Source organism: Rhinoderma darwinii, chromosome 1, assembly GCF_050947455.1.
Source record: "Rhinoderma darwinii isolate aRhiDar2 chromosome 1, aRhiDar2.hap1, whole genome shotgun sequence".
Classification (NCBI taxonomy): domain Eukaryota; kingdom Metazoa; phylum Chordata; class Amphibia; order Anura; family Rhinodermatidae; genus Rhinoderma; species Rhinoderma darwinii.
Genome location: NC_134687.1, coordinates 274,011,806 through 274,038,222, shown reverse-complemented (window position 1 = coordinate 274,038,222; position 26,417 = coordinate 274,011,806). Strand labels below are relative to the sequence as shown.

Genomic DNA, 26,417 nt, shown 5'->3' with positions numbered 1-26,417 from the left:
TCCTTCTGAGAACAGTAGCATCTGCCATGGAAATTCATGACATGTGGGTTTGGTACACATACGAACTAAAGAAAAAGGCTATAGTCACTTGTACTAATGACGTATATCTGCATAACGTATGTGGGAGTTGGTGATTAGAATGCAGATTTCTATACAGAAAGTTTTAAGGGTCATTTCTATAAATTGTAACTTGGAATTTCCATATCTTCTACCTAGGATAGATAGATAAACCTTGTCAAATTGTATCACAGCAGCACGTTCTAAAGCGTATGTGATATGGTATCAATTTATTATTATAGCAGGAAACATTATTATATGAGGGCAATATTAGCTTTATAAACACAAAGTGCATTGGATTTCCATCAGTAGTTGACACATGCTATTTTGCTGCTATGAAATTCAGGTTGGGGACCTTCTTTACCAAAAAGGTTACAGGAGTCATGTGACTGTCCTATTACCAAATGAATATTTTATCCCCCTAATACTACCTATAATTTCTACTGATGAACCTATTGTTGCATTCTCATATTACGGCAACCATTTTCAGACATCCTTTGGTTCTGTTGAACCAAACTTAGCTCACCATATGGTTTGTATTGCTGCAATACGGCCACCGACTAAATTGCATACCTGCCATTTCCCTGTAGATCTATGGGGCTGATAGGTAGGACTTACAGTACAAGTTGTAGGTGATTCATCCGTTGGCTCAACAGCGCAGATATTTCTGTAGAATCCAAAGAGAACATTTGGGCCGAATATGGACCAAAATATTTCGGTCATGATTTTGGACAATTTATTCCGGTCATCTTTGACACTTGTGGCTAAACATATTAACATGTATAGATACACCAATTATAACAGTAGATTAATATGGCATGTCCTTTTCTTTCTTACATATATTATGTCATTTTAAACAGAACTATAACAAAATGGCTCTGTGAATAAGTAACGTAAGATTTTGGATACCATGGTAATAATTGGGGATACCTACTACAAGTCCATAGCTTCTCCTCTAAAATAAAATTCCTACAAATAATATGTGGGATTTTTTGCCAGTCAGAAAACGGCTATGTCTATTTTCATAAAAACAACTAAATTAAAACTTGCATGCAGGGTACATGACACTGATAGTTGACACCATTTACAGCAGCCATCACAATCCTACATTGTTTGATCCATCTGATCTCTTCCGAGGTGTCTCCTTCTGGAAACCATCTATGTTGTTGTTTGCAAAGTTGTAACGAGACAGAAACCCTGCTAATCCCTCAACAGTAGAGCAGATCTTCAGATAAGAAGCTTAGCTGGCATACCATGAGCTAACAGAAGCATGAGTGGTCCCCTTGTCAGTATCCCCATCCTACCTTACATTAGGGACACAGAAGAGGAGACTATGCGTGTTATTCTATCGCATCTATAGATTTTTATTAATCCCTCTTGATCATCAAAAGAATAGATTTTTATTGCTGGGTTATATCTAGTGGTTTATGATATATATTACTATCCCGAAATCTATATTTATTTAGGCTCGTCGGGTTCAAGTAAAAATATGGGTGAGCATTTTGGTAAATTGTAAACGATTTTAAGCGTTTTTCCAAAATATGCATTGTAGATGGGATCCCAATTATAATGCAGATCCATTCAATTTTAATTAAAAACATTACTCATTGTATCATTATTTCTCTATGTAAGTTTCACACAGGATGGTCTAATTTAGTAGCGTTTTATGTTTTTCTTGTTTTATAGCATTCAGGATGTTTCTAGACAAATGTGATGGAGACCTTTGTGACCTTAGAGGTGAGAACACACCAACTCCATGCCCTCCAGAAGGGGAAGAAGAAGAACTCCCAAAAAAGAAGCATCGCAGAAACCGAACAACTTTTACCACTTACCAACTTCATGAGTTAGAACGTGCATTTGAGCGTTCTCACTACCCCGATGTATACAGCCGCGAGGAGCTGGCCATGAAAGTCAGTCTTCCAGAAGTTCGTGTACAGGTGAGATAGATGCAAGATCTGAGCATATATATATATAAACACTGTCCAAATATTAGCTATAAGCGTCCCATACTTTCCACCATATTTAATTCAAATTTTTTGTCTTTTATTTGAAGGTTGTTTAACATGATTAGTAAAAAAAAGGTAAAACAAAAAAACTTTAAAAGAAAATTAAATTTTTTTTAATTTTCTTTGTAAAATAGAGCGATCTGTAGATTTTTAAACTAGCATAACATTTGTAGATTGGGATCCCTTATCTGGATACAGTTTTTCCCGTTTCTTCCAGGATATAATTAAAATATTCATATCTTAGCACTTTTGGAACACAAACTGTCAATATGTAACAGTAAGGCTGGGTTCACACGACCATGTTACATCCGTAATGGACGGAACGTATTTCGGCCGGAACTCCCGGACCGAACACAGTGAAGGGAGCCGGCTCCTAGCATCATAGTTATGTACGATGCTAGGAGTCCCTGCCTCGCTGCCGGACAACTGTCCCGTACTGAAAACATGATTACAGTACAGGACAGTTGTCCTGCAGCGAGGCAGGGACTCCTAGCGTCGTACAGAACTATGATGCTAGGAGCCAGGCTCCCTGCACTGTGTTCATCCGGCCGAAATACGTTCCGTCCATTACGGACGTAATGTGCTCGTGTGAATCCAGCCTTATAGTGGATTATTCATTTCTTACGGGAACAAAATGATGGACTCTAAGGGTGAATTCTTACAGCAAATTGCAGTGTATTATATTCGCCAAATGTTTTAACAGACCCCTAAGGGCCCGTGGGATGACAAAACAGTGACCTTTTGGCAACTTCCAGGCTGGTAAATGTTCATTTATCTTTTGCTTCAGCTGACTGCATTTTGCTATGCAGCCAGTTACTGCAGAAAAAAATTAAAAAATATATCATATATATATATATTTTATTTATTTTTTTTAAATGACGGTCTATGGGCAACTGTATGTCTAAGCTATACGTTGGGAGATTTTCCCAGCATATACAGTGAATGTTCACAGCAGTGTGAATAGACCTTTACAATACCTTACCAAGATTATCCATGTCCAAATTACTGCTGAGCAAATCTACTGACTGCAAATGGGTACTCGTGACATTAGATGTATACATTTTTTTCGATTCTTACCCACCACACATACCTTCAATTCTCCTAATAAAGCATGCACAGCAGATTATTAACTTTGAAAGTTAGTTTCCATTTTAGGAAATACCTGCTGCAGACCCTTCCACCCACATGTACTGTTAAATTTACATGTCACCCCTGCCCCTTATTACCCTATGTGCTTTTTCACCCTCTCCCTACTAATCCATAAACTGCTCTATCCAATTAGCAGACACTTCGAGCCGTTAATGGAATCATCATTATCAGGGATCTGGTCCCGGCAACGCTAATTGCGCTCATCCTAATGCGGCAGATATCTTGCTCTCCCTCAATAACACCTGCCACTCCACTTGTTTATAGAATGATGCCTCCCAATCCCTCACAAATCCCCGTTTCTTATCTGATGCAGGTTTGGTTTCAGAACAGAAGGGCTAAATGGAGGCGACAAGAGAAGTTGGAGTCTTCCTCAGCAAAACTTCATGACTCCCCACTTCTCTCATTTTCAAGGACACCTATAACCACAAGTATTGGGCCATTAAGCTCCTCTTTGCCATTGGATCCATGGCTCACTTCCCCCATATCTGCAGCTGCAACTGTACACAGCATGCCAGGATTTATATCTCCTTCACAAAATCTTCAATCGCCATACACTGGTCATACTTTCCTCAACAGTGCACCTCAAATGACATCTATACAGCCTTTAAGCAGTGGCCCTTACCAATGCATGGGCAGTTTTGTGGACAAGTTTCCGCTAGAAGAGTTAGACCAAAGGAGCTCCAGCATTGCTGCTCTTCGCATGAAGGCCAAGGAGCACATTCAGACCATAGATAAGACTTGGCAGCCAATCTGACCTATGGCCACACGTCTAAGGTAAAACTGAAATGAAGAGCACACCATAAGCACAGAAATAATAAACTATTAATGAAGGCTTCCCATCTCTTGCCACCTTAAAATGACTTTACCAAAAACGAAAGAGTGATATAGGACTGTTTAGCATGAAGAGTCAATGGTCTAAAAATTGTAGAAGGGATTTTGGAGCTTCTGCAACATTAAACTGGTACTCACAAAGATGTAAGTGGATCCAGAAATATACTGTACTTTTCGTTGTTTTTCCAAAACTATTTTTTCTAAAATAAAAACAAAATCAAATTAGAATGTTGTGCAACATCTTTCTTACCTGCACTGGTTATCTGAATTCTGTATATACATGGCCTATACTAGTTGAAAAAAATGAATAAATAATATATACATATATATAAAATTAATTTTTGGGGTTTCAGTCACTTACAGCTAATAACTGAGCATGCATAAGTACATTACAGGCTGCCTTTACAGGTTTTCATTAAAGTTCATGCACGTCTGTGCACTTCGCTTATTGGTCCTTACTAGTCACAAAGCACCTGGCAACCTGGGTTAATGTAGTTAGGGGCAGTAGAAAGGGGTCAAAGAAAAGGAAGGCCGATCCGGTTTCTGACATTCCAGGCAAAATTGCCAAGTTGTGTGATGATGCGAGGGTGTCAGTCTCAGAAATGGCAGCCCTAGTGGATACTGATCTCCCTAACAGCCAGGAGAACAGCCCAGCTAGTAGTCGGCAGGAGGGTAATGCAGGTAAAGCAAGACAATTGGTAGTTGTAGGGGATTCTATAATCAGGAAGACGGATAGAATAATTTGTCGCCAAGACCGCCTCAACCGAATGGTTTGCTGTCTCCCTGGTGCCAGGGTTCGGCATGTGGTGGAACGGGTGGACAAATTGCTGGGAGGGGCTGGTGATGATCCAGCTGTCGTGGTCCATGTCGGTACCAACGACAGAATAAATGGTAGGTGGAGGAGCCTTAAGAATAATTTTAAAGAACTAGGCTACAAGCTGAAGGGAAGGACCTCCAAAGTAGTATTCTCAGGAATACTGCCTGTGCCATGCGCATCACAGGAAAGACAGCGGGAGCTCAGGGAGTTAAATGCATGTCTTAAGTCTTGGTGTAGAGGAGAAGGATTTGGGTTCCTAGAGCACTGGGCTGACTTTTCATTGGGGTACAAACTGTATTCTGCAGATGATTTGCACCTAAATGGAAGGGGGTCCGCTGTGCTGGGGGAGAGAATTCTAGCTGGGGTGGTGGAGTATTTAAACTAGGGCTGAGGAGGGAGGTCAATGTAGAAAATAAAGGGATAGTCAGGTTAGAGAGGGGTCAGACTATATTGGTGGGGGGAGAAACAGAATGTGGGGAGAGGACTATGCAACAAGATAAGGAGATCCTTTCGTTACAAAACAGCAGTGTAAATAAAAAGGCCCAATTAATGTCAAATCAGATTTCTGATAATAAAAGTGAAAAACTGACAGGCAAGTTAAAGTGTATGTTCACAAATGCCAGAAGTTTAGCAAGCAAAATGGGGGAGCTGGAGGCCTTGATACTGGAAGAAAATATAGATATAGTTGGTGTTGCTGAAACATGGCTGGACTCTTCACATGACTGGGCTGTAAATCTACAGGGTTTTACACTTTTTCGGAAAGACAGGACAAATAGGAAAGGTGGTGGTGTATGTCTGTATGTGAGAAATGATATGAAGGCGAGTGTGAAAGAGACAATAGTGGGTGAATACTGTGAGGAGGTTGAAACCTTGTGGGTGGAACTAGAAAGGGAGGTAAACACTGAAAAAATTACTTTTGGTGTAATCTATAGGCCCCCCAATATAACTGAGGAGATGGAAGTTCAGCTATATAAACAGATGGAGCGGGCTGCACAGGCGGGTACTGTAGTGATAATGGGAGATTTTAATTTCCGGGATATTAATTGGTGTCATGGTTCAGCTTCACCTGCAAAGGGGAGACATTTCCTCAACCTGTTGCAGGAAAATTTTATGGGCCAGTTTGTGGAAGACCCTACTAGAGGTGAAGCTCTGTTGGATCTGGTCATTTCTAATAATGCAGATCTTGTTGGGAATGTCAATGTTCGTGAAAACCTCGGTAACAGTGATCATAATATAGTTACATTTTACCTATACTGTAAAAAACAAACGCAGGCTGGGAGGGCAAAAACATTTAATTTTAAGAAAGCCAATTTCCCCAGGATGAGGGCGGCAATTCAGGATATGGACTGGGAAGAACTAATATCAAATAATGGAACAAATGATAAATGGGAGATTTTCAAATCTACTTTGAATTATTATAGTGCAAAATTGATTCCTATAGGTAAGAAGTATAAACGACTCAAATTAAACCCCACATGGCTTACACCTTCTGTGAAAAGGGGCAATACATGACAAAAAAAGGGCATTTAAAAAATACAAATCTGAGGGTACAGCTGTAGCCTTTGTAAAATATAAAGAGCTTAATAAAATCTGTAAAAATTTAATAAAATTAGCAAAAATACAAAATGAAAGGCAGGTGGCCAAGGATAGTAAAACAAATCCCAAAAAATTCTTCAAGTATATAAATGCTAAAAAGCCAAGGTCTGAACATGTAGGACCCCTAGATAATGGTAATGGGGAGTTGATCACAGGGGATCAAGAGAAGGCAGAGTTACTTAATGGGTTCTTTAGCTCTGTATATACAACAGAAGAAAGAGCAGCTGATGTAGCCGGTGTCAGTGCTGTTTATATATCAGTTGATATACTGAATTGGATGAATGTAGATATGGTCCAAGCTATATTAAATAAAATAAATGTGAACAAGGCCCCGGGACCAGATGGGTTACACCCTAGAATTCTTAAAGAGCTTAGTTCAGTTATTTCTGTCCCCCTTTTCATAATATTCAGAGAATCTCTAGTGACTGGTATAGTGCCAAGTGACTGGCGCAGCGAAAATGTGGTGCCTATTTTCAAAAAGGGCTCTAGGTCTTCCCCGGGTAATTATAGACCAGTAAGCTTAACATCCATCGTGGGGAAAATTTTGAGGGGCTATTGAGGGACTATATACAGGATTATGTGACAATAAATAGCATTATAAGTGACAGCCAGCACGGTTTTACTAAGGACAGAAGTTGTCAAACTAACCTAATCTGTTTTTATGAAGAGGTGAGCAGAAGTCTAGACAGAGGGGCCGCTGTGGATTTCGTGTTTTTGGACTTTGCAAAGGCATTTGACACTGTCCCCCATAGACGCCTAATGGGTAAATTAAGGACTATAGGTTTAGAAAATATAGTTTGTAATTGGATTGAGAATTGGCTCAAGGACCGTATCCAGAGAGTTGTGGTCAATGATTCCTACTCTGAATGGTCCCCGGTAATAAGTGGTGTACCCCAGGGTTCAGTGCTGGGACCACTATTATTCAACTTATTTATTAATGATATAGAAGATGGGATTAATAGCACTATTTCTATTTTTGCAGATGACACCAAGCTATGTAATATAGTTCAGTCTATGGAAGATGTTCATGAATTGCAGGCAGATTTAAACAAACTGAGTGTTTGGGCGTCCACTTGGCAGATGAAGTTTAATGTAGATAAATGTAAAGTTATGCATCTGGGTACCAACAACCTGCATGCATCATATGTCCTAGGGGGAGCTACACTGGCGGATTCACTTGTTGAGAAGGATCTGGGTGTACTTGTAAATCATAAACTCAATAACACCATGCTGTGTCAATCAGCTGCTTCAAAGGCCAGCAGGATATTGTCGTGTATTAAAAGAGGCATGGACTCACGGGACAGGGATGTAATATTGCCACTTTACAAAGCATTAGTGAGGCCTAATCTAGAATATGCAGTTCAGTTCTGGGCTCCAGTTCATAGAAAGGATGCCCTGGAGTTGGAAAAAATACAAAGAAGAGCAACGAAGCTAATTAGGGGCATGGAGAATTTAAGTTATGAGGAAAGATTGAAAGAATTAAACCTATTTAGCCTTGAAAAAAGACGACTAAGGGGGGACATGATTAACTTATATAAATATATTAATGGCACATACAAAAAATATGGTGAAATCCTGTTCCTTGTAAAACCCCCTCAAAAAACAAGGGGGCACTCCCTCCGTCTGGAGAAAAAAAGGTTCAAGCTGCAGAGGCGACAAGCCTTCTTTACCATGAGAACTGTGAATCTATGGAATAGCCTACCGCAGGAGCTGGTCACAGCAGGGACAGTAGATGGCTTTAAAAAAGGGTTAGATAATTTCCTAGAACAAAAAAATATTAGCTCCTATGTGTAGAAATTTTTCCTTCCCTTTTCCCGTCCCTTGGTTGAACTTGATGGACATGTGTCTTTTTTCAGCCGTACTAACTATGTAACATATGATTGGGAGGGACAATGCACCAACATGCATGCATAAAAGTCCAAGTTAAGCGTGTAAATCATAGTCTATCACTAAATAAAAACTCGAGACAAGGGTAGATAAGTGACCCCCTTCCCATTCAGGTTTAACAAACTGGAATTAATTAGGCTTGAACAGGGTGACCACAGGGGTCTTAACGATAGCGTCAGTCCCATAACAAGTTCGAAGGACATTCCATGTGTCTTTTTTCAACCGTACAAACCATGTAACTAGGTAACTAGGTCTGTGACACATTTGAAACAAAATTCCAGACCTCAAATTTTAAGATATACTTTTCAAACATTTTGCTTTATGTTAATTTTCAAAAGTCAACTGGACACCGAACATATAAAGAGGAATAATTTATTTGTGATTTTCAGAGGTTTGTTCATTTGTAAGACAGGCTTGTTTATTAAAACCTCTTAGTCTTGGCTAGACGATTGTTTCTACGCATGTGCAACTTTCGTAGAAGCTTCCAGTATTGAGGAGTGTCTGGACTTCTTTCTTCCAAAGATTTAGGTGGTCCTAAATCCAGCTGAAAAAGCCTAAGAAAATACAGTAAAAGGGAACATGAGAAAAAGAGCTTCAGAAAAGGGCGATTACACAATTAAAAACTGACCCTCCGGTCTCAGGACAAGATTCTAAATGTGATGGGGTATATGGAGTGCCCTCCTGTTGGAACCCTTTGCCGTGGATCTATTTTGTCCCAAAATGGCCACAGCGCTTCTCAGAAACTCCCTTTGTTTACGGATTGGACAGTACTGCTCTTGTAAACAGCTCTGGCCAACCCGAGAACAGTGTCTCAGAATCGTAGTCCAAGAAACGCTGCAGCCATTTTGGGACCGCCCAGAGGGAACCCTAAAACGGCAGATCCACGACATAAGGGGGCAACTGGAGGGTACCAGGTAAGATACAGGTGTACCATATACACCAAATTTAAAATGTTGTCCCGGGACCGGAGGATTGCTTTAAGTCATACATTAAGATTAAATAGACTACGGTATTCCTGACAAAGTCACTCTAGAAAAATCATAATCATAAAATATATATCTATCACAACACATTGATGAAAATGATTTATAATTCCATGGGAAAAAAATTATGTACGTGGCATGCAGAAGTCTCATTCTGCAGCCAGTTGTCTTATAGGGGATACATTAGGATCAAATGGCAGGAATGTTTTTGTTTTTTTTGTTTTGTATATTTAGTGTTTCTTTAACCCCTTAGTGACCAACAATACGCCTTTTCACATTGGTCACTAAGGGGCCTTAGGCTAGGCTGACGCCTTTTCACGTTCGTCTAGTCTAAGTCCTGCACGGGTCTCCCGTGCAGGCTGGAGCCGGGGCTCAGCTGTCTGATGACAGCCGAGCTCCTGCTCCAACGCCCGCGATCGAAGTTTACTTCGATCGCGGCCGTTTAACCCGTTAAATGCAGCCGTCAATAGCGACCGTGGCATTTAACTTTGTTTACAGAGGGAGTGCGCTCCCTCTGTCACCCATCCGCGGCCCGCAAATGCAATCGCGGGTCTCCGATGGGGTGTCATGGCAGCCGGGGGCTTGATAAAAGCCACCAGGTCTGCCCTGGACATATGCCTGCTAGGACGCGCCGGAGGCACGTCCTAACAGATTGCCTGTCAGATTTACACTGACAGGCAATAATGCTCTGGTATACGAAGTATACCAAAGCATTATAGCAGCGATCTGAAGATCGCACAGTAAAGTCCCCTAGTGGGACTAGTGAAATAAATAATAAATGTGAACGATTAATAATAAAAATTAGAGTAAAAAAATAAATAAAACCATTTCCATAAAAAGTGGTATTATTTAGTAAAAGTGTCAAAAAATAAATAAAAAAAATGTACACATATATGGTATCGCCGCGACCGTAATGACTCCATTAATAAAGTTAATATGTAATTTAAACCGCAAGGTGAACACCGTAAAAAAAACGCAAGAAACAATGGCGAAATTGCAATTTTTTTCCATTGCCCCCCAAAAAAGTCATAATAAAAAAGAATCAATAAGTGCCATGTACCATAAAACAGTACCATTCAAAACTACGTCTCGTCCCGCAGAAAACAAGCCCAAAAAAATCACTACATTGATGGAAAAATAAAAAAGTTACGTCTTTTGGAAAACAAATAATTTTAGTTCAAAAGTGTTTTTATTGTGCAAAAGTCGTAAAACATAAAAAACCTCTACATATGTGGTACCGATCCATAGAATAAAGGTAACATGTTATTTACGTCGCACAGTGAACGGCGTTAATTTAAAAACGCATGAAACAATGGCGGAATTTCAGGGTTTTTTTTATAATCCCCCCAAAAAAAGTTAATAAAAAATGATATGTACCCAAAAATGGTGCTATTAAAAAGTACAACTAATCCCGCAAAAAAAAAGTCCTCATACAGCTATGTAGACGAAAAAATAAAAAAGTTATAGCTCTTTGAATGCGACTATAGAAAAACAAATAAAATAGCTTGGTCATTAGGGCCTAAAATGGGCTGGTCACTAAGGGGTTAAGTTGATTGTGAAGAACTCTGCGCGATTAGCGGATATTGCCCAGGGACCGCTGAGTAAGTACTCGATTCATCAGTAACTGAAGCACTGTTCTCACTTTATGTATGCCAATGAAATTTATTTTTGCAAAACAATGAAATGTCAGTGTAAGGGGTAAAGATGTATCAGATTGAATAAAGTTAACAAGAGCAGTAGCAGGTTTCTCATTTCTCCATTATGATACAGCCAGTGGTGTGGCAGAAGTAGCAACAGAGGCCCCTCTACCACATAAGACGACCAGTATTATATATGCCACATGGTAGATGGGGGGGCCTGTTACAGATTTTGCTTTGGGGGTCAAGGCGCTTCAAGCTGCAACTCTGGATACAGCGTGTGCTCAGTCAGTCTACTATATAATGTGTTACAGCATGCTCTTCTGGTTAAACTTGCGGAGAAGACTAAACAAAACTTATTAGGTTCTGTAGTGGCTCCTAAAGGCAGTTAATGTGTTAACATGCTGAATAAATGTTTGACACTCATGGAGATCCCCTCTACAGTGCCTTTCATTTAAGTATTTATATTCTGTGTGCTACAGGACAAAAAACAGTGGCTCTTTAGCAACAGACTACAAACAATGTAGTTTCTAAAAGTAACAGTTTGTAATTGACGCTAAGGAGCAACTTGCAATTTTTAGACTCTTGCTAAATCTCTGCAAAAGTTGGACTACAGTCAGGAGAACTGGACCAAATATTAGATTTCAATTAGGGCTGGGTGATTATAACTTAAATCAACATTACGATGAATTGAACATGTAACCTTGATTATTATTAATGAATGATTATTTAGGCCACACCAATTTTGCATGACACGCCACCGATTTGCATGCTACGCCATTGAATTATTATTTATCCTCTAAGCTTGCTGTATACTACACCCCCTGACACTGCCCCCCACACAGAATAATGCCCCATAGTGCTCCCTGCACATCATAATGCCCCCATTTCTGCGCACACATAGTCAGGGCCGCACTGTCCATGACGCGAGATGAGCCCTACCATTCAAAGCCTTTTAATGACACAAGCGGCGCGATGATGTCATCGCGCCGCTTGCGTTGTTCAGCCCCAGCAGACCTGCTCAGAAGGGAGCAGGCTTGCATCATGTGAACGGGATCAGGTGAGTATGTAACGTTTTGTTTTTTTAAAGTAGCTATATGTGGGGCACTATCTATGGGGGGGCTCTATGTCGGGCACTATCTACAGGGGGCTCTATCTGCAGGGGGCTCTTTGTATGAGGGGCACTGTCTACATGGGGCTCTATGGTGGGCACTGTCTATAGGGAGCTCTATGTCTACAGGGGGCTCTATATGGGGGCACTGTCTACAGGGGGCTCTATGTATGGGGAGTATTCTCTACAGGCGGCACTGTCTACAGGGGGCTCTATGTAGGAGGGCAACGTCTACAGGGGGCTCTATGTAGGAGGGCAACGTCTACAGGGGGCTCTATGTAGGAGGGCAACGTCTACAGGGGGCTCTATGTAGGAGGGCAACGTCTACAGGGGGCTCTATGTAGGAGGGCAACGTCTACAGGGGGCTCTATGTAGGAGGGCAACGTCTACAGGGGGCTCTATGTAGGAGGGCAACGTCTACAGGGGGCTCTATGTAGGAGGGCAACGTCTACAGGGGGCTCTATGTAGGAGGGCAACGTCTACAGGGGGCTCTATGTAGGAGGGCAACGTCTACAGGGGGCTCTATGTAGGAGGGCAACGTCTACAGGGGGCTCTATGTAGGAGGGCAACGTCTACAGGGGGCTCTATGTAGGAGGGCAACGTCTACAGGGGGCTCTATGTAGGAGGGCAACGTCTACAGGGGGCTCTATGTAGGAGGGCAACGTCTACAGGGGGCTCTATGTAGGAGGGCAACGTCTACAGGGGGCTCTATGTAGGAGGGCAACGTCTACAGGGGGCTCTATGTAGGAGGGCAACGTCTACAGGGGGCTCTATGTAGGAGGGCAACGTCTACAGGGGGCTCTATGTAGGAGGGCAACGTCTACAGGGGGCTCTATGTAGGAGGGCAACGTCTACAGGGGGCTCTATGTAGGAGGGCAACGTCTACAGGGGGCTCTATGTATGAGAGGCACAGTCTACAGGGGGCTCTATGTATATAAGGCACTGTCTACAGGGGGCTCTATGTGGGGCTGTCTACAGGGGGCTCTGTTCGTGCGCGACACAGCGTATGGCACGATTATATTTAGGGGCACTACGCGTGGCACCATGGGAATTTTATCTTTGTTTATAGGTGCAGAAATGTTTGAAAAGTGAGAAGCTGAAGACATCTGAGCGGCAAACTGCAGAAATGGGCTGTGGCCGGGAGAAGTCATCATAGAGATTTGGACCGGATGGAGAAGAAAAGAGAAAAAGAACAACTAGAATCTGAGAAGACATCACCTGTGAGCAGTGGCGGATCCTCATATGGGCGGTTCGGGTGGCCGCCCAGGGCCAAGGCTCCCAGGGGGCCCATGGTCGCCCAAACCGCACACAAGTTAAAAAAAACTATCCAGAGCTGCTGCCGGCCGCATTCTAGCGGTCATCGGTCCCACGTGCTGATGAAGGGAGGGGGGGGATGTGCAGGTGGAGTCAATTGCGGCCAGGAAACAGGGGCACAGCACATCAGCTGTAGAGAGCAGACTGTCAGAGTTTGTGATGTGCAGGGGGTCTCCCTGACAGTCTGCTCCTCTGTGCAGCTGTACACTTTCCCTCCTGTCTAAACCTCCAGCAGCTGCCTGATAACGGCAAAACTGCAACTAGAAGGTGAAGGACCTGTGGTGACGTCACAGTCACATGATTAAGGTCCTGAAGGCTGCCAGAGCACAAGCACCGCAGAGGAAGAGGCTCTGGTGGGTGTGTGTGTGTATATATATATGGAACATAATGTAAGTCTATATAGTGTGTGCTGTGTCTATAGTTTATAGTGTCTATAATGTAAATCTACATAGTGTGTGCGTGTAGTGTGTGATTTGAATGTATAGTGTGTGGTGTTTAGTTTCACATTTTTTGTGTGTGAAATTATTTCCCACCCATAGAGCCCTCTGCAGTAAGTCAGATGCAGAACCCCCCCCCCCCCCTGCAGTATAATCTCCCCCATAGAGCTTTCAGTAGTTATTGTACTGCAAGTGAGGGGGGGGGTCAGAGCATCTGATTGGCTGCTGAGGGTTCCATAGGGGGGATAACTTCTTCCCCCCCCCCAGAGCCATAAGTGTGAGACGCTTAGACCCTCTCATAGAGCACTCAGCAGTCAGTCAGATGCACTTGCGAGGGGTGTCTGACTGCTTAAAGAGTAACTAAACTTTTTTTTAAAAATGACATGTCATAGTGACATGTCAAATGTTCTAATCTGTAGGAGTCCGGGTACTAAGACCCCACCAATCGCTGAAACAAAGTGGCAGAAGCGCTCAGGTGAGAGCTGTGCCACTTTGTTTCTGATCATCTTTCCTCTGATAGCCGAGCAAGCGGTGTATGGGCACAACAGAAAGTCTATGAGTCCGTACACCGCGCCGAGGAAAGACAATCAGAAATTAAGTGGAACAGCGCTCACCCGAGCACTCCTGCTGCTTTGTTTTAGTGATCGGTGGTGGTCTCAATGCTGGGATCCCCATCGATCAAAACTTCTGACATATCACTCTCACATGTTTTTTAAAAGTTTAGTTACCCCTTGGGGACTGAATTTATTGGTTTGAGTTAATGTATGGGCCTGGGGGTCTTAATTTGCTTAGGGGTCTGGGGTATAAGACAATTTAGGGTGTTTGATTTCTGAATTTTTATGTTGCTATAGACGCTGAAAATGGCTACAGAATCAAGGGGAAAAGATTTCTCATCAGGAAACTTTGCAGTCATCAGGAGAAGTCGCCATAACGGTCTGTGTCAGATGGAGAAGAAAAGAGAATGACCCATCAGTGAAGACATCACTTGTGAGTCATAGCATTTATAGATCTGTCACCTCTCCTGACATGTCTGTTATCGGAAATCCTTGTATTCCACATAAAGTCTTTGTGTGCCCAGGACTAATAGACAAATGCGTGTTACCATTCCCCTTGTCAGGAGGATGTGTCCCTACACAGTGTGCTACTGTCAGCGATGGTTGGAGACTGTCAGTATGTAGGGACGCAGCCCTTTGATCAGGGGAATCGTAGCACTCATTTGTCAATGATGAAAGGTGGTGTTTAATATAGACACTGCGTGGCAGGGCGGTGGTGGTGAAGGGGGCCCAAGCTTGTGGAACAGCCCAGGGCCCATGGTCTACTTAATCCGCCACTGCCTGTGAGTCACAGTGTAAATGTTTATTCTGCTGTAATCAATATTGGAGTCACTGTATGATCTGCAGCGAGATGATGGGTGGTATGATTTTTTTTTGTGAAACAGCAACTCTGTAGTTTTACGCAGTACAAACCTATACGACCGGGGTTGCACTAAATTGAGCTATATTTGTGCTGGTGTTGTATTTACGTAGCAAGCTTGGTGCTGGATTTACGTAGCGAGCTTGGTTCTGGTGCTGCATTTACGTAGCGAGCTTTGTTCTGGTGCTGTATTTACGTACCGAGCTTTGTTCTGGTGCTGTATTTACGTACCGAGCTTTGTTCTGGTGCTGTATTTACGTACCGAGCTTGGTTCTGGTGCTGTGTATACGTACCGAGCTTGGTTCTGGTGCTGTGTATACGTACCGAGCTTGGTTCTGGTGCGGTGTATACGTACCGAGCTTGGTTCTGGTGCGGTGTATACGTACCGAGCTTGATTCTTGTGCGGTGTATACGTACCGAGCTTGATTCTGGTGCGGTGTATACGTACCGAGCTTGATTTTGGTGCGGTGTATACAAACCGAGCTTGATTCTGGTGCGGTGTATACATACCAATCTTAATTCTGGTGTATACGCTACGAGCTCGATTCCGGTGCGGTGTATACGTTACGAGCTCGATTCCGGTGCGGTGTATACATTACGAGCTCGATTCCGGTGCGGTGTATACGTTACGAGCTTGATTCCGGTGCGGTGTATACGTTACGAGATTGAGTCCGGTGCGGTGTATACGTTACAAGCTTGATTCTGGTGCGGTGTATACGTACCAAGCTTTATTCTGGTGCTGTGTATACGTACCGAGCTTGATTCTGGTGCGGTGTATACGTACCGAGCCGGATTCTGGTGCGGTGTATACGTACCGAGCCGGATTCTGGTGCGGTGTATACGTACCGAGCCGGATTCTGGTGCGGTGTATACGTACCGAGCCTGATTCTGGTGCTGTGTATACGTACCGAGCTTGATTCTGGTGCTGTGTATATGTACCGAGCTTGATTCTGGTGCCGAGTATATATATATATATATATATATATATATATATATACACATACACACTGAGCTTGGTTAGTCCTGCCTCCAAACCCACTGTAACGTCTGTGGTCGCTGACCACGAACTCCTTCCATCCGGTCGACGCCTTCTCTCCAGAGATGTCTGGACATGCGGTCGTCCTGTTCCACAGTGACCACCAGGGTGCGCTCGCGAGCTCAGCCAGCCTTGGAGTGCACACTGGTGTGAGATTGAGCGGACTGCCTCCAGAGCACCCTGGACTATAAGGGCTCTGCCCCTTCCTATCTTGGCTGAGCCTTGTTGTCGTTATCCTAGTATGTCTATACAAATGGTCTCCTAGTGTTTTCCAATTCCCAGTGTTCCCCGTTCCGGCTACCTGCAACCCGTGCGATCCTGGTCAAGTGCCGTGTTGGGCTGAAGTCGTGCTGTGCTGTGTTCCACGCCTGTACTGCTACGCCACGCCTGGTGCCTGCCTGGCGCCTAGTCCCAGCCGAGCCTGTCTTGCTACTGTCGGAGTTACCACAGGTACACTATACAAACTATAGACTGTGACCTGTTGGCCAGCTGCCATACCATCAAGGCGGTACGGCCCAGTGGGTCCACGTACCCCATGTGACACCCACCTTTCCATGCTTGATTGACATCCCCCTAGCTGTTATAAAACACTACCAGTCTCTTTCAACTTTCTCTGATGAGTCATTGCCTTTTACTACTTGGTTGGTTAATTGCGCTGAATTTCTTTTTCTATTAATTGCCCAGCCCTAATTTCAATATATAAATGCTTACAATTACTAGGGATATATATTCTTTTCCAGATCAGTCACTGCTGGTGTAGTTTTAGATATTCCACTTCCTTTTGAAGCCCAATTATACATTGGCTGATAATATTTCTGTCTCAGGAAAGCAGTTTGTCATTTCCCTTTGTACAGGATTTTCTTTGTAAATCCAAAATTCTGAGGTGATTAATGTAATAATCTACCTTTTTAGGGGAGAGTCTCTGTTTTTCAAATGCAGAATAAATGCTCAATTAAACAGGGCCACAAGACCTACCTACCTCCTCACTTGCTCCTTTACTGTTTTTCAGTTAGGCCATGCTAGTAATAATAATGGCTTATATAACGCTGTGTTTGTCATGTACTAGATTACTACATCATCACCTCCCCTGGTCTCTTTCGTCACGCTCCCCACCCTTGTTTCTCTCACGTTGTTCATGTCATTCTTCTCCCCCCCCCCCCCCCATGCTCCCCTGTAACTAATGCCGCAAAGTGATCTGTTACGATGTCTTGGCTGTATTCATATCTCCATAGAGTAGTATGGGGAAGCAGTGCTCTGCTGGAAATGTTTGTATAGGGAACTTGGATGGTATGGTATATGAGGGCAATCTGCCACTGTTTAACCCCTTGACGACATCTAGTGTACTATTACACCACATGTACAGTATCACAATATATGGCACGGGCATTCAAACAGCTGACACCTGCCTGCAACTGCCAGGATGAGATATAAATTTGAATCTAGATGTTTAACGCCTCAGATGCAATCTAAGTGGTTAGATAGCCCCTGATCGCGCTCCCCGTAAAAATTGCGCGCTGCCTATCAGTTGCCACGGCAGCTGCAGGCCTATTGAAAGCCTCCAGGTCCGTTATCAGTGCCCCACTATTAAGCCTGAGAAGGCTTATAAGTAGAGCACAGATAAAAGGCAATAAACAACAATGCATAAGAATTACAGTGTATTGCATTAGCAATCTAATGGTAAAGTCCCCTAGGTGGACTTGAACTTTTTTTTTTTTTAAATTGAAAAAAAAAAGTCCCATCTGGCACAAAAAATTATGTAAGCAATAAAAACAGTAAACATAATTGTTTTTTCTGGGTCCATAAAATTCTGAACTATTAAGATATCACATTATTTAACCTGCCGGATAAACGATGTAGAAGAAAATAAAATAAATAAATCATGCTGCAAGGATTGCTATTTTTTGGTTCTCGTCTCTCCAAAAAAATTGAATAAAAAAAAAAAAAAGTCGCATCTACCTGAAAAGAAAAAGGACATCTCGCCCCGCAAAAAAACAAGCCCTAACACCGCTCAATCGATTGATTGAAATAAATTGTTTTGTTTCCAATATTCTGAGAGCCATAACTTTTTTTTTTTTTTTTATAAAAATAAAAAAATAGTTATGGCTCTTGGAATACGACAATGGAAAAACAAAAATGAAAAAAAAAAAATGGCTGTGTCTCTAAGAGGTTAAACGGCTTGTCTCATCAAGACAACCCTTTTCTGTGTGTCCTATTAGAACATATGGACATCAAAGAAGGGGGTCCCACGCTCGGCTCTACTAGCCAGAGCAAAGAGCTGCTGCAACACGTAGCTCTCGCTCTGGAGAACACGGCCCCACCATGTATTGCACGGACAGCCATTCCTTTAACTCCCCAGTATAGAAGGGTATGTTTACACGGCTTATTTTTGGCCGTTTTTCGGGCAGTAAACGGAAGCAGAATGGGAGAAACGGCGTTCTGTTCCGACAGCCACATAAAAAAAACGGCTGCGAAAAAAAAGTGCATGTCCCTTCTTCAGCCGTTTTTGGAGACGTTTTTCCATATAACCTCTATAGAAAAAACAGCTCCAAAACCGGCCGTAAAAAACGCGAGTGGCTTAAAAAACGTCTGAAAATCAGGAGCTATTTTCCCTTGAAAACAGCTCCGTATTTTCAGACGTTTTTTCTTAAGCGTGTGAACATACTACATTTGCTGCAGAGAAAACGTATAGTCAGCCACAAATTCCCCTGGCGATAACAGCCGATGAATGGAGGTTTCTGAAGCGGTTGTAATTGTACTCTGCTGGCACAGTCCACACCAAAGTACAGTACAATGCATGTAGTGGGGTATTATAAATCCTCATTTACATGAAGTGGAATTGATGAGATGCTCGATTTTTCCCGAAAATACCAGCATAGATGGCGCAGATAATATAGTGCAATACGTTGGGCCTTAAGACTAAACCTCTTGCTGGCTCCTAACTTATTCAAGCTGGCCCCTAGATCTGAATGGGAATTATTCAGGCCTGTTACATAGGTTTGATAAGCTTTATAGGACACATTAAATTAAAGAGGAATTTAGCGCCAGTGGATAGATTCATAAATGCTCATGACAGGAATACAATTTTAAGGGGGTCATTTATCAATCTTTCTACACCAGTTTTCTGGCAAAAGGGCCCAAAAGTTGCAATTTGTGGTGCAAACGGCGACTTTGCCTATTTGCGCCACCCTCGGAACTTTCAGGTAATGGGCGTGGCCACTACAGCCTGACAAATTTATTATCATTTTTGGCAGTATAAACCAGGGTAAATTATAGTGGAAATCTACACCAGCTCCTCGCACATGCTAACACACATGTACTTGTTCTATATAGCTAGAGTATGGGTCTAGAGAATAAATTTCTCATGATAGGTCCAATGTACCCCAGTCTTTTGCTGACAAGTTTTAAATAGTGACTGCACTGTCATCAAACTTTTGATGTATCATAGAGACACGTAACAAGTTTGGGTCGGTGGGGGTCCGGGTGCTGAGACCCCCACAGTTGCTGAAATGAAGGTGCAGTAGCTCCTAGTCAGCCTGAAGACAGCTCACATAGATGTTCCATGAGAGCCGTCTTCAGCCTGACAGGGGGCACTGATCACAACCAAAGGTGCAAAGCGCTTAGCTGAATGCTACTGCACCTTAGTTTCAGCAACAGTGGGGGTCACAGCACACGGACCCCCACCATCCCAAACTTTTCATATGTCTCAGATATATCAAAAGTTTGATGAAAGCGTAGTTACCATTTAAGATTTGAGGGTCCACCGTTACTTTGTGATGGCTTATTTTCTAGTGCACTTTCTCAGTGTTGTGTAGAAAACAATGGAGGAAAGAGTGAATCACCATTCTGGATACTGAGAGTCATCCTTCAGCTTAACATCTGATCCAGACTTGTATATATTCACTCCCATGGCATGCGTGGTCAGGATAGCCGGGTCTTTACAAACTTCAGGTCCTTTTTGGATCTCTTTAACAAATCCTTTTCCCTTTCCTTTAATAACTGTGAAGAAAAGGACATGGTCATTTCCAAGTAGGATTTGTAATGATAATGAGAATGTAATTCCCTATAGTTATAACGTAAACGTGGATTATTACACATTATATGCCTCAAATATATTATATGACTAAATATTTTTTTACAGTACATCTTGACTAATGTTGAATTATGTTAAAGAGGCTCTGTCACCAGATTATAAGTGTCCTATCTCCTACATGATGTGATCGGCGCTGTAATGTAGATTACAGCAGTGTTTTTTATTTAGAAAAACAATCATATTTGACAGAGTTATGACCTATATTAGCTTTATGCTAATGAGTTTCTCAATGGACAACTGGGCGTGTTTTACTATATGACCAAGTAGGCGTTGTACAGAGGAGTGTATGACGCTGATCAATCAGCGTCATACACTTCTCTCCAATCATTTACACAGCACATAGCGATATAGTTATATCGCTATGTGCAGCCACATAAACACACTATAACGTTACTGCAGTGTCCTGATAATGAATATACATTACCTCCAGCCAGGACGGGATGTCTATTCACAATCCTGACACTTCGCTAACACAATCCTGACACTAAAGCATAGCAAGCGTAATCTTGTTTGAAATGACAGTTTACAGCGTAATCTCGCGAGATTACTCGCCACTTGGTCAAAAAGTAAAACACGCCCAGATGTTCATTAAGAAACTCATTAGCATAAAGCTAAAATAAGTCATAACTCCGTCAAAATGGATTGTTTTTCTAAATAAATAAAAAAAACACTGCTGTAATCTACATTACAGCGCCGATCACATCATGTACAATATAGGGCACTTATAATGTGGCGACAGAGCCTCTTTAACAATTTATGTATTGCTGTACCAGAAAAACGAAGGGCCTGTTCACTTCACGTTTTTGCCTTCCGGTCTTTCCATTCATCTGTTCCGTCGGAGGAACGGATGAATGGAAAGAAAAACAGAAAGTACCATTGCCGTTTGCAATACCTTTGAATTCAATGGTATTTTTAATCAGCTTAATTCAGTTTGCGTCTGTTCTGCTAGGTTTCCGTTTTTTCTCTTTTAAGTAAACAACAGAGTAGCGTGCTATGCTATTCTTTCAGTCAAAAAAAAAACGGAAACCTAGTGGAACAGAGGCAAACTGAAACCAGCTGAAACAAATAAAAATACCATTGAAATCCATGGTATTGCCAACGGAAATTATACTTTCTGTTTCTCTCCGTTCATCTGACCGAACAGATGAACAGAAAGACCAAACGGAAGGCAAACTTGATGTGAACAGGTCCTAAGCCATAAAGAGTTATTCCTAAAATATGAATACTGCATGATTATGTAGAGGTACATAAACCCTGCTCCCTCTCTCCTCCTACTGTGTGTTTTTTTGCTTATTAACACTGCATCCTTAAAAATCACTTTTTTTGTGTGCGGTTGTTACTTTAACAAATTTTTATCTTATAACCAAGCTTTGAATTCTTAGGGTATGTGCACACACACTAATTACGTCCGTAATTGACGGACGTATTTCGGCCGCAAGCACCGGACCGAACACAGTGCAGGGAGCCGGGCTCCTAGCATCATACTTATGTACGATGCTAGGAGTCCCTGCCTCGCTGCCGGACAACTGTCCCGTACTGAAAACATGATTACAGTACGGGACAGTTGTCCTGCAGCGAGGCAGGGACTCCTAGCATCGTACATAAGTATGATGCTAGGAGCCCGGCTCCCTGCACTGTGTTCGGTCCGGTACTTGCGGCCAAAAAAAAACGTCCGTCAATTACGGACGTAATTAGTGTGTGTGCACATACCCTTATTCTGGTAATCTTTTTGGAAGACATGGGCCTGTAGATGCAGACATGTGTGAACTGCGCACCCCTTGAAATTGCATGTTTAACCCCTTCCCGACATTTGTCGTAAGTATACGACATGGAAAGCCAGTGCTTCCCGCAAAATGTCGTATACTTACGCCAAATGTTTGGCACCGGCTCAGAAGCTGAGTCAGTGCCATCCTCCCCAGATGTCAGCTGTATCTGACAGCTTACATCCTGCTGTAACGGCGGGGACCGAAGTTAGCTTCGATCCCCGCCATTAACCCCTTAAATGCAGCCGTCAAGACCGATCGCTACATTTAAAGGACGAGTGTTGCTGGAAAAATTTTTTTTAGATCAATTCGCTTTTAGTGTTTTATTAAAACAATTTTTTATTTGTGTTTGTCTTTTACATTTTTTTATTTTTCTTGTCCATGGGGGCTGCCATTTTTTTTCACATCTCTGTATGTGTCGAATAACGACACATACAGACATGGAATACGGCACATACAGTCCCATAGTGAATGCGAACGGGGCCCGTTCCATCCACTATGCTGTACGCCGTCTGTGTGGGTACGGCGCATGCGCCGCTCCCACATAGTCCAAATTGATGGTCTTCGGCCGAGCGACGTCCGGCGCCATTTTCTTGTGGACCGGAAGCCGCGGCCGGACAGTAAGATTACTACTTCCGGTCGCGGCTTCCGGACTTGTGCACTTGGAGCGGAGGTAGCAGACGGAGCGGACGGACCGGAGGGAGCGGCGGCGGCAGGAGCAGGTAAGTTAGGTCTGTGTATGTACGTGTTTTACTGTGTGTTTACTACTGTATGTTAACCTACTACACTGTGTGTCTGTGTGTTAGCTCAAAAAATGGCGACACACAGTGTAGGAGGTTTGACCGTTCAATCTCCTCCTTTCTCCTGGCACTAGCCAGGATAAATGAGGGGGGATTCTGTGAGCTCACTAGAGCGAGTGAGTATTCTCAAATTTTGCAGCATAAAGCAATGTGGTTGCTTTACCACATGCCAATGCTGCAATTTTGGGAATTGCTCCATCTAGTGACCAGCACTGGGAAATGTTATAAATTAGAATCTAATTTATAATATTTCCTGAAAAATAAAAAAAATTAGAACAATGTTTAATCACTTATACACTAACTGTTTAACTAAAAAAATAAAAAAATAAACATTTCTAGCGACACATTCCCTTTAAGGTGTTTGCAGCTCATCGACACCCCAGCAATTAAATCGCCGGGGTGTCGGGGGCTGCAATGGCAACCGTAGGTGTAGGTAGTGCAATGTATTAGAAAAAAAATCTGACAGTTGGACCTTCAAGTCTCCTAGTGGGACTAAAGTAAAGTGTAAAAAAAAAAAAGTGAAAAAAAAAATTTAAAAAAAAGTTGTCAAAAATATAATAAAAGTTTTAAGTAATAATATAAAACACAATCGCCCTTTCTCCCTTATCAAGTCCTTTATTATTGAAAAAAATAAATAAACATAAACCATACATATTTGGTATCGCCTCGACCGTAACGGCCTAAACTATAAAAATATTATGTTATTTATTCCACGCGTTGAACAGCGTAAAGAAAAAATACTGCCAGAATGTCTGGTTTTTGGTCACTTTGCCCTACAAAAATTGAAATAAAAAAGTGATCAAAAAGTCTCACGTATCCAAAAATGGTGCCTATAAAAACTATAGCTCGTCTTGCAAAAAACAAGCTCACATACAGCTCCGAAGACGAAAAAATTAAATAGTTATGGTTCTCACAACTTGGCGACAGAGAAAGTACATTCTTTTTACAAAAGTAATTTTATTGTACAAAAAGTTGTAAAACATAATAAAGTTCTATAAATTAGGTATCGCCGGAATCGTACTGACCCGCAGAATAAAGGTAACATGTAATTTATAACGCATGGTGAACGCTGTATAAAAAAAAAAAAAAAAAAATTTATGGCAAAATTGCAGTTTTTTTGGTTACCTTGCCTCTCAAAAAATAGGTTAAAAAGTGATCAAAAAGTCGCATGTACCCCAAAATGGTACCAATAATAAGTACAGCTCGTCCTGCAAAAAAAAAGCCCTCATACCACTACGTCTATGAAAAAATAAAATTAGTTAAGGCTTCCATAAGTCAGGAAATAAAAAATATGCAGTTGTGCAGATCAGAGGGGAACATTTCGTCTGTTTCAAGAGGCGATTTATCGGGCCCTAAAATTAGGGAACAAGGAAGGGGGGGCCCAAACATATCTGCTAGAAGCGAGGGTGCCCGTATTATACCAGGAAAACACTTCCTAGCAAAATTCCCCAAACTGCAAAGGTTCGGAGTGTGGACCTAAAGGGGGATAAGAAAGGACGCCATATATCAGTGCGACACCGGCCTGTGCAGAACGGATTGTGTCACAGCGTACCACACATCTATGGATTATTTTATTGTTTACCCCATTATTATACCCCCTGACTATGCCCCTGATGTACTCTGCCCAGCTAACATATGCCCCACATTATAAACTGAAACACCAGTAAAACTCCAAACAAAACTACCACCAAGCAAAATCCACGCTCCAAAAGCCAAATGGCGCTCCCACCCTTCTGAGCCCTACATTGTGCCCAAACAGCAGTTTGCTTCCACATATATGGCACGGCTATAGCCTGGAGAACCCTTTTAACAATTGTTAGGATGTTTGTCTCCAGTGGCATAAACTGGAGACATATTTGCCACTGAATTGGCAATTCTGGGGAAAAAAAATTAAATTTTTACTTTGCACCATACGCAGTGCATTTATTTATGGAAAAGACCTGTGGGGTGAAAATGCTCACTACACCCCTTAATAAATGCCTTGAGGGGTGTAGTTTCTAAAATGGGGTCACTTCTGGGCCGTTTTTTATTATTTCCCATCTGAGCCTCTGCAATTGTGAACCAATTCTCTGAAAATCGCCAAATCAGGCCTCAATTTCGCATGGTATTCTCTCACTCCTAAGCCCTGTCAAATGTCCAGGCAAAATATTAGGGCCCCATGTAGGGTGATTCTAAAATCGGGAAACACAGCATAATAATTAGAAAGCTGTCTTGTTATGGTGGTACAAGCTGGGCACCACATATTGGCATATCTATTGAAAAAATCCAATTTTTACTCCGCAATATCGAGTGCGCACTAATTTATGCAAAACACCTTCAGGGTTAACATGCTCGCTACACCCCTAGGTGAACACTTTGAGGGGTGTAGTTTCCAAAATGGGGGGTTTCCACTGTTTTGGTCCCACAGGGGTTTTGCGACCAGAAACCAATCCAGCAAAATCTGTAGTCCGAAAGCCAAATGGCACTCCTTCCTTTCGGAGCCCTGCCGTGTGCACAAAAATTTGTTTATAACCACATATAGGGTATTGCCATACTCGGGAGAAATTGCTTAAAGGAACAGTGTCATCACAAATAATTTTTTTATATGTTAAAGATGTTAGTGCTTTAATAAAAACGTTTATATTCATTTGTGTGTTTGTGTTTTACTGTTTCTTATTTTTACACTTTTTCTTCCCTATGGGGGCTGCCATTTTTTGTTCCATTTCTGTGTGTGTCGATTAACGACACACACAGACATGGAATACGGCAGCCACAGTCCCATAGGGACTGCGAACGGCACCCGTCCCATTGACTGCCGTGTACGGCGTCTGTGTGGGAACTGCGCATGCGCCGCTCCCACACAGTCCTATTCGAAATTGGCGCCGTCCGGCGCCATTTTCCTGTGGACCGGAAGTCGCGGCCGGACAGTAATATTACTACTTCCGGTCGCGGCTTCCGGACTTGTGCACATGGAACAGCGGCAGCAAACGGAGCGGACGGGCCGGAGGGAGCCGCGGCGGCAGGAGCAGGTAAGAGATTTCAATGTATGTTAGTGTTTGTGTGTGTTTACTACTGTATGTAAACCTACTACACTGTGGGTTACCTCAAAAAATGGCGACACAGTGTAGGAGGTTAAACCTTTCAAACCCCTCGTTTATCCCGGCACTAGCCAGGATAAAGGAGGGGGGGGATGCTGAGAGCTCACTAGAGCGAGGGCTTTTAACCCAATGTTGCAATGCTGCAATTTTGGGAACTAGCTCCATCTAGTGACCAAAAATGGGTAGTATTATAAATTAGAAATAATTTATAATATTTCCTGACTCGCGAAAAAAATAAAAAAAATTTGAACAATGTTTAATCACCCACACACTAAATGTTTAATTTTTAAAAAAAAAACATGTTTTTCTGGCAACACATTCCCTTTAACAAACATTGGGGTTCTTTTTCTGCTTTATTTTTTTTACAATTTTGCACTAAAGCTACGTCTTATTGGAAATAAAATGTAAGTTTT

At 42.3% G+C, this 26,417-nt stretch overlaps 2 protein-coding genes and 1 long non-coding RNA gene across 4 annotated transcripts in view; 1 reads left to right on the top strand and 2 right to left on the bottom strand.

The window, feature by feature from the left end:
* The first annotated feature begins 1,751 nt into the window (after positions 1–1,751).
* RAX2 (retina and anterior neural fold homeobox 2) lies at positions 1,752–3,966 on the top strand. The gene is made up of 2 exons (XM_075850543.1): positions 1,752–1,994; positions 3,526–3,966. Exons 1-2 carry the CDS (start codon positions 1,752–1,754, stop codon positions 3,964–3,966), a joined length of 684 nt encoding a protein of 227 aa, XP_075706658.1.
* Positions 2,616–4,834, bottom strand: LOC142741163 (uncharacterized). Its single transcript, XR_012881020.1, has 3 exons — positions 4,182–4,834; positions 3,835–3,992; positions 2,616–2,879 (listed from the first exon to the last, which is right to left on the bottom strand). It is a non-coding gene; the product is annotated as an uncharacterized LOC142741163 (long non-coding RNA).
* A 3,867-nt stretch (positions 4,835–8,701) lies between these two features.
* The window catches only part of MRPL54 (mitochondrial ribosomal protein L54), a 28,374-nt gene continuing 10,658 nt past the window's right edge, over positions 8,702–26,417 (bottom strand). For both annotated transcript variants that reach the window (XM_075864162.1, XM_075864154.1), the window contains exons 3-4: positions 20,114–20,270; positions 8,702–8,897 (exon numbers count right to left, since the gene is read on the bottom strand). In XM_075864162.1, coding sequence (XP_075720277.1) covers positions 8,765–8,897; positions 20,114–20,270 — 290 coding nt within the window. In that variant the 3' untranslated portion in view covers positions 8,702–8,764. The remainder of the gene's footprint in view (positions 8,898–20,113; positions 20,271–26,417) is intronic.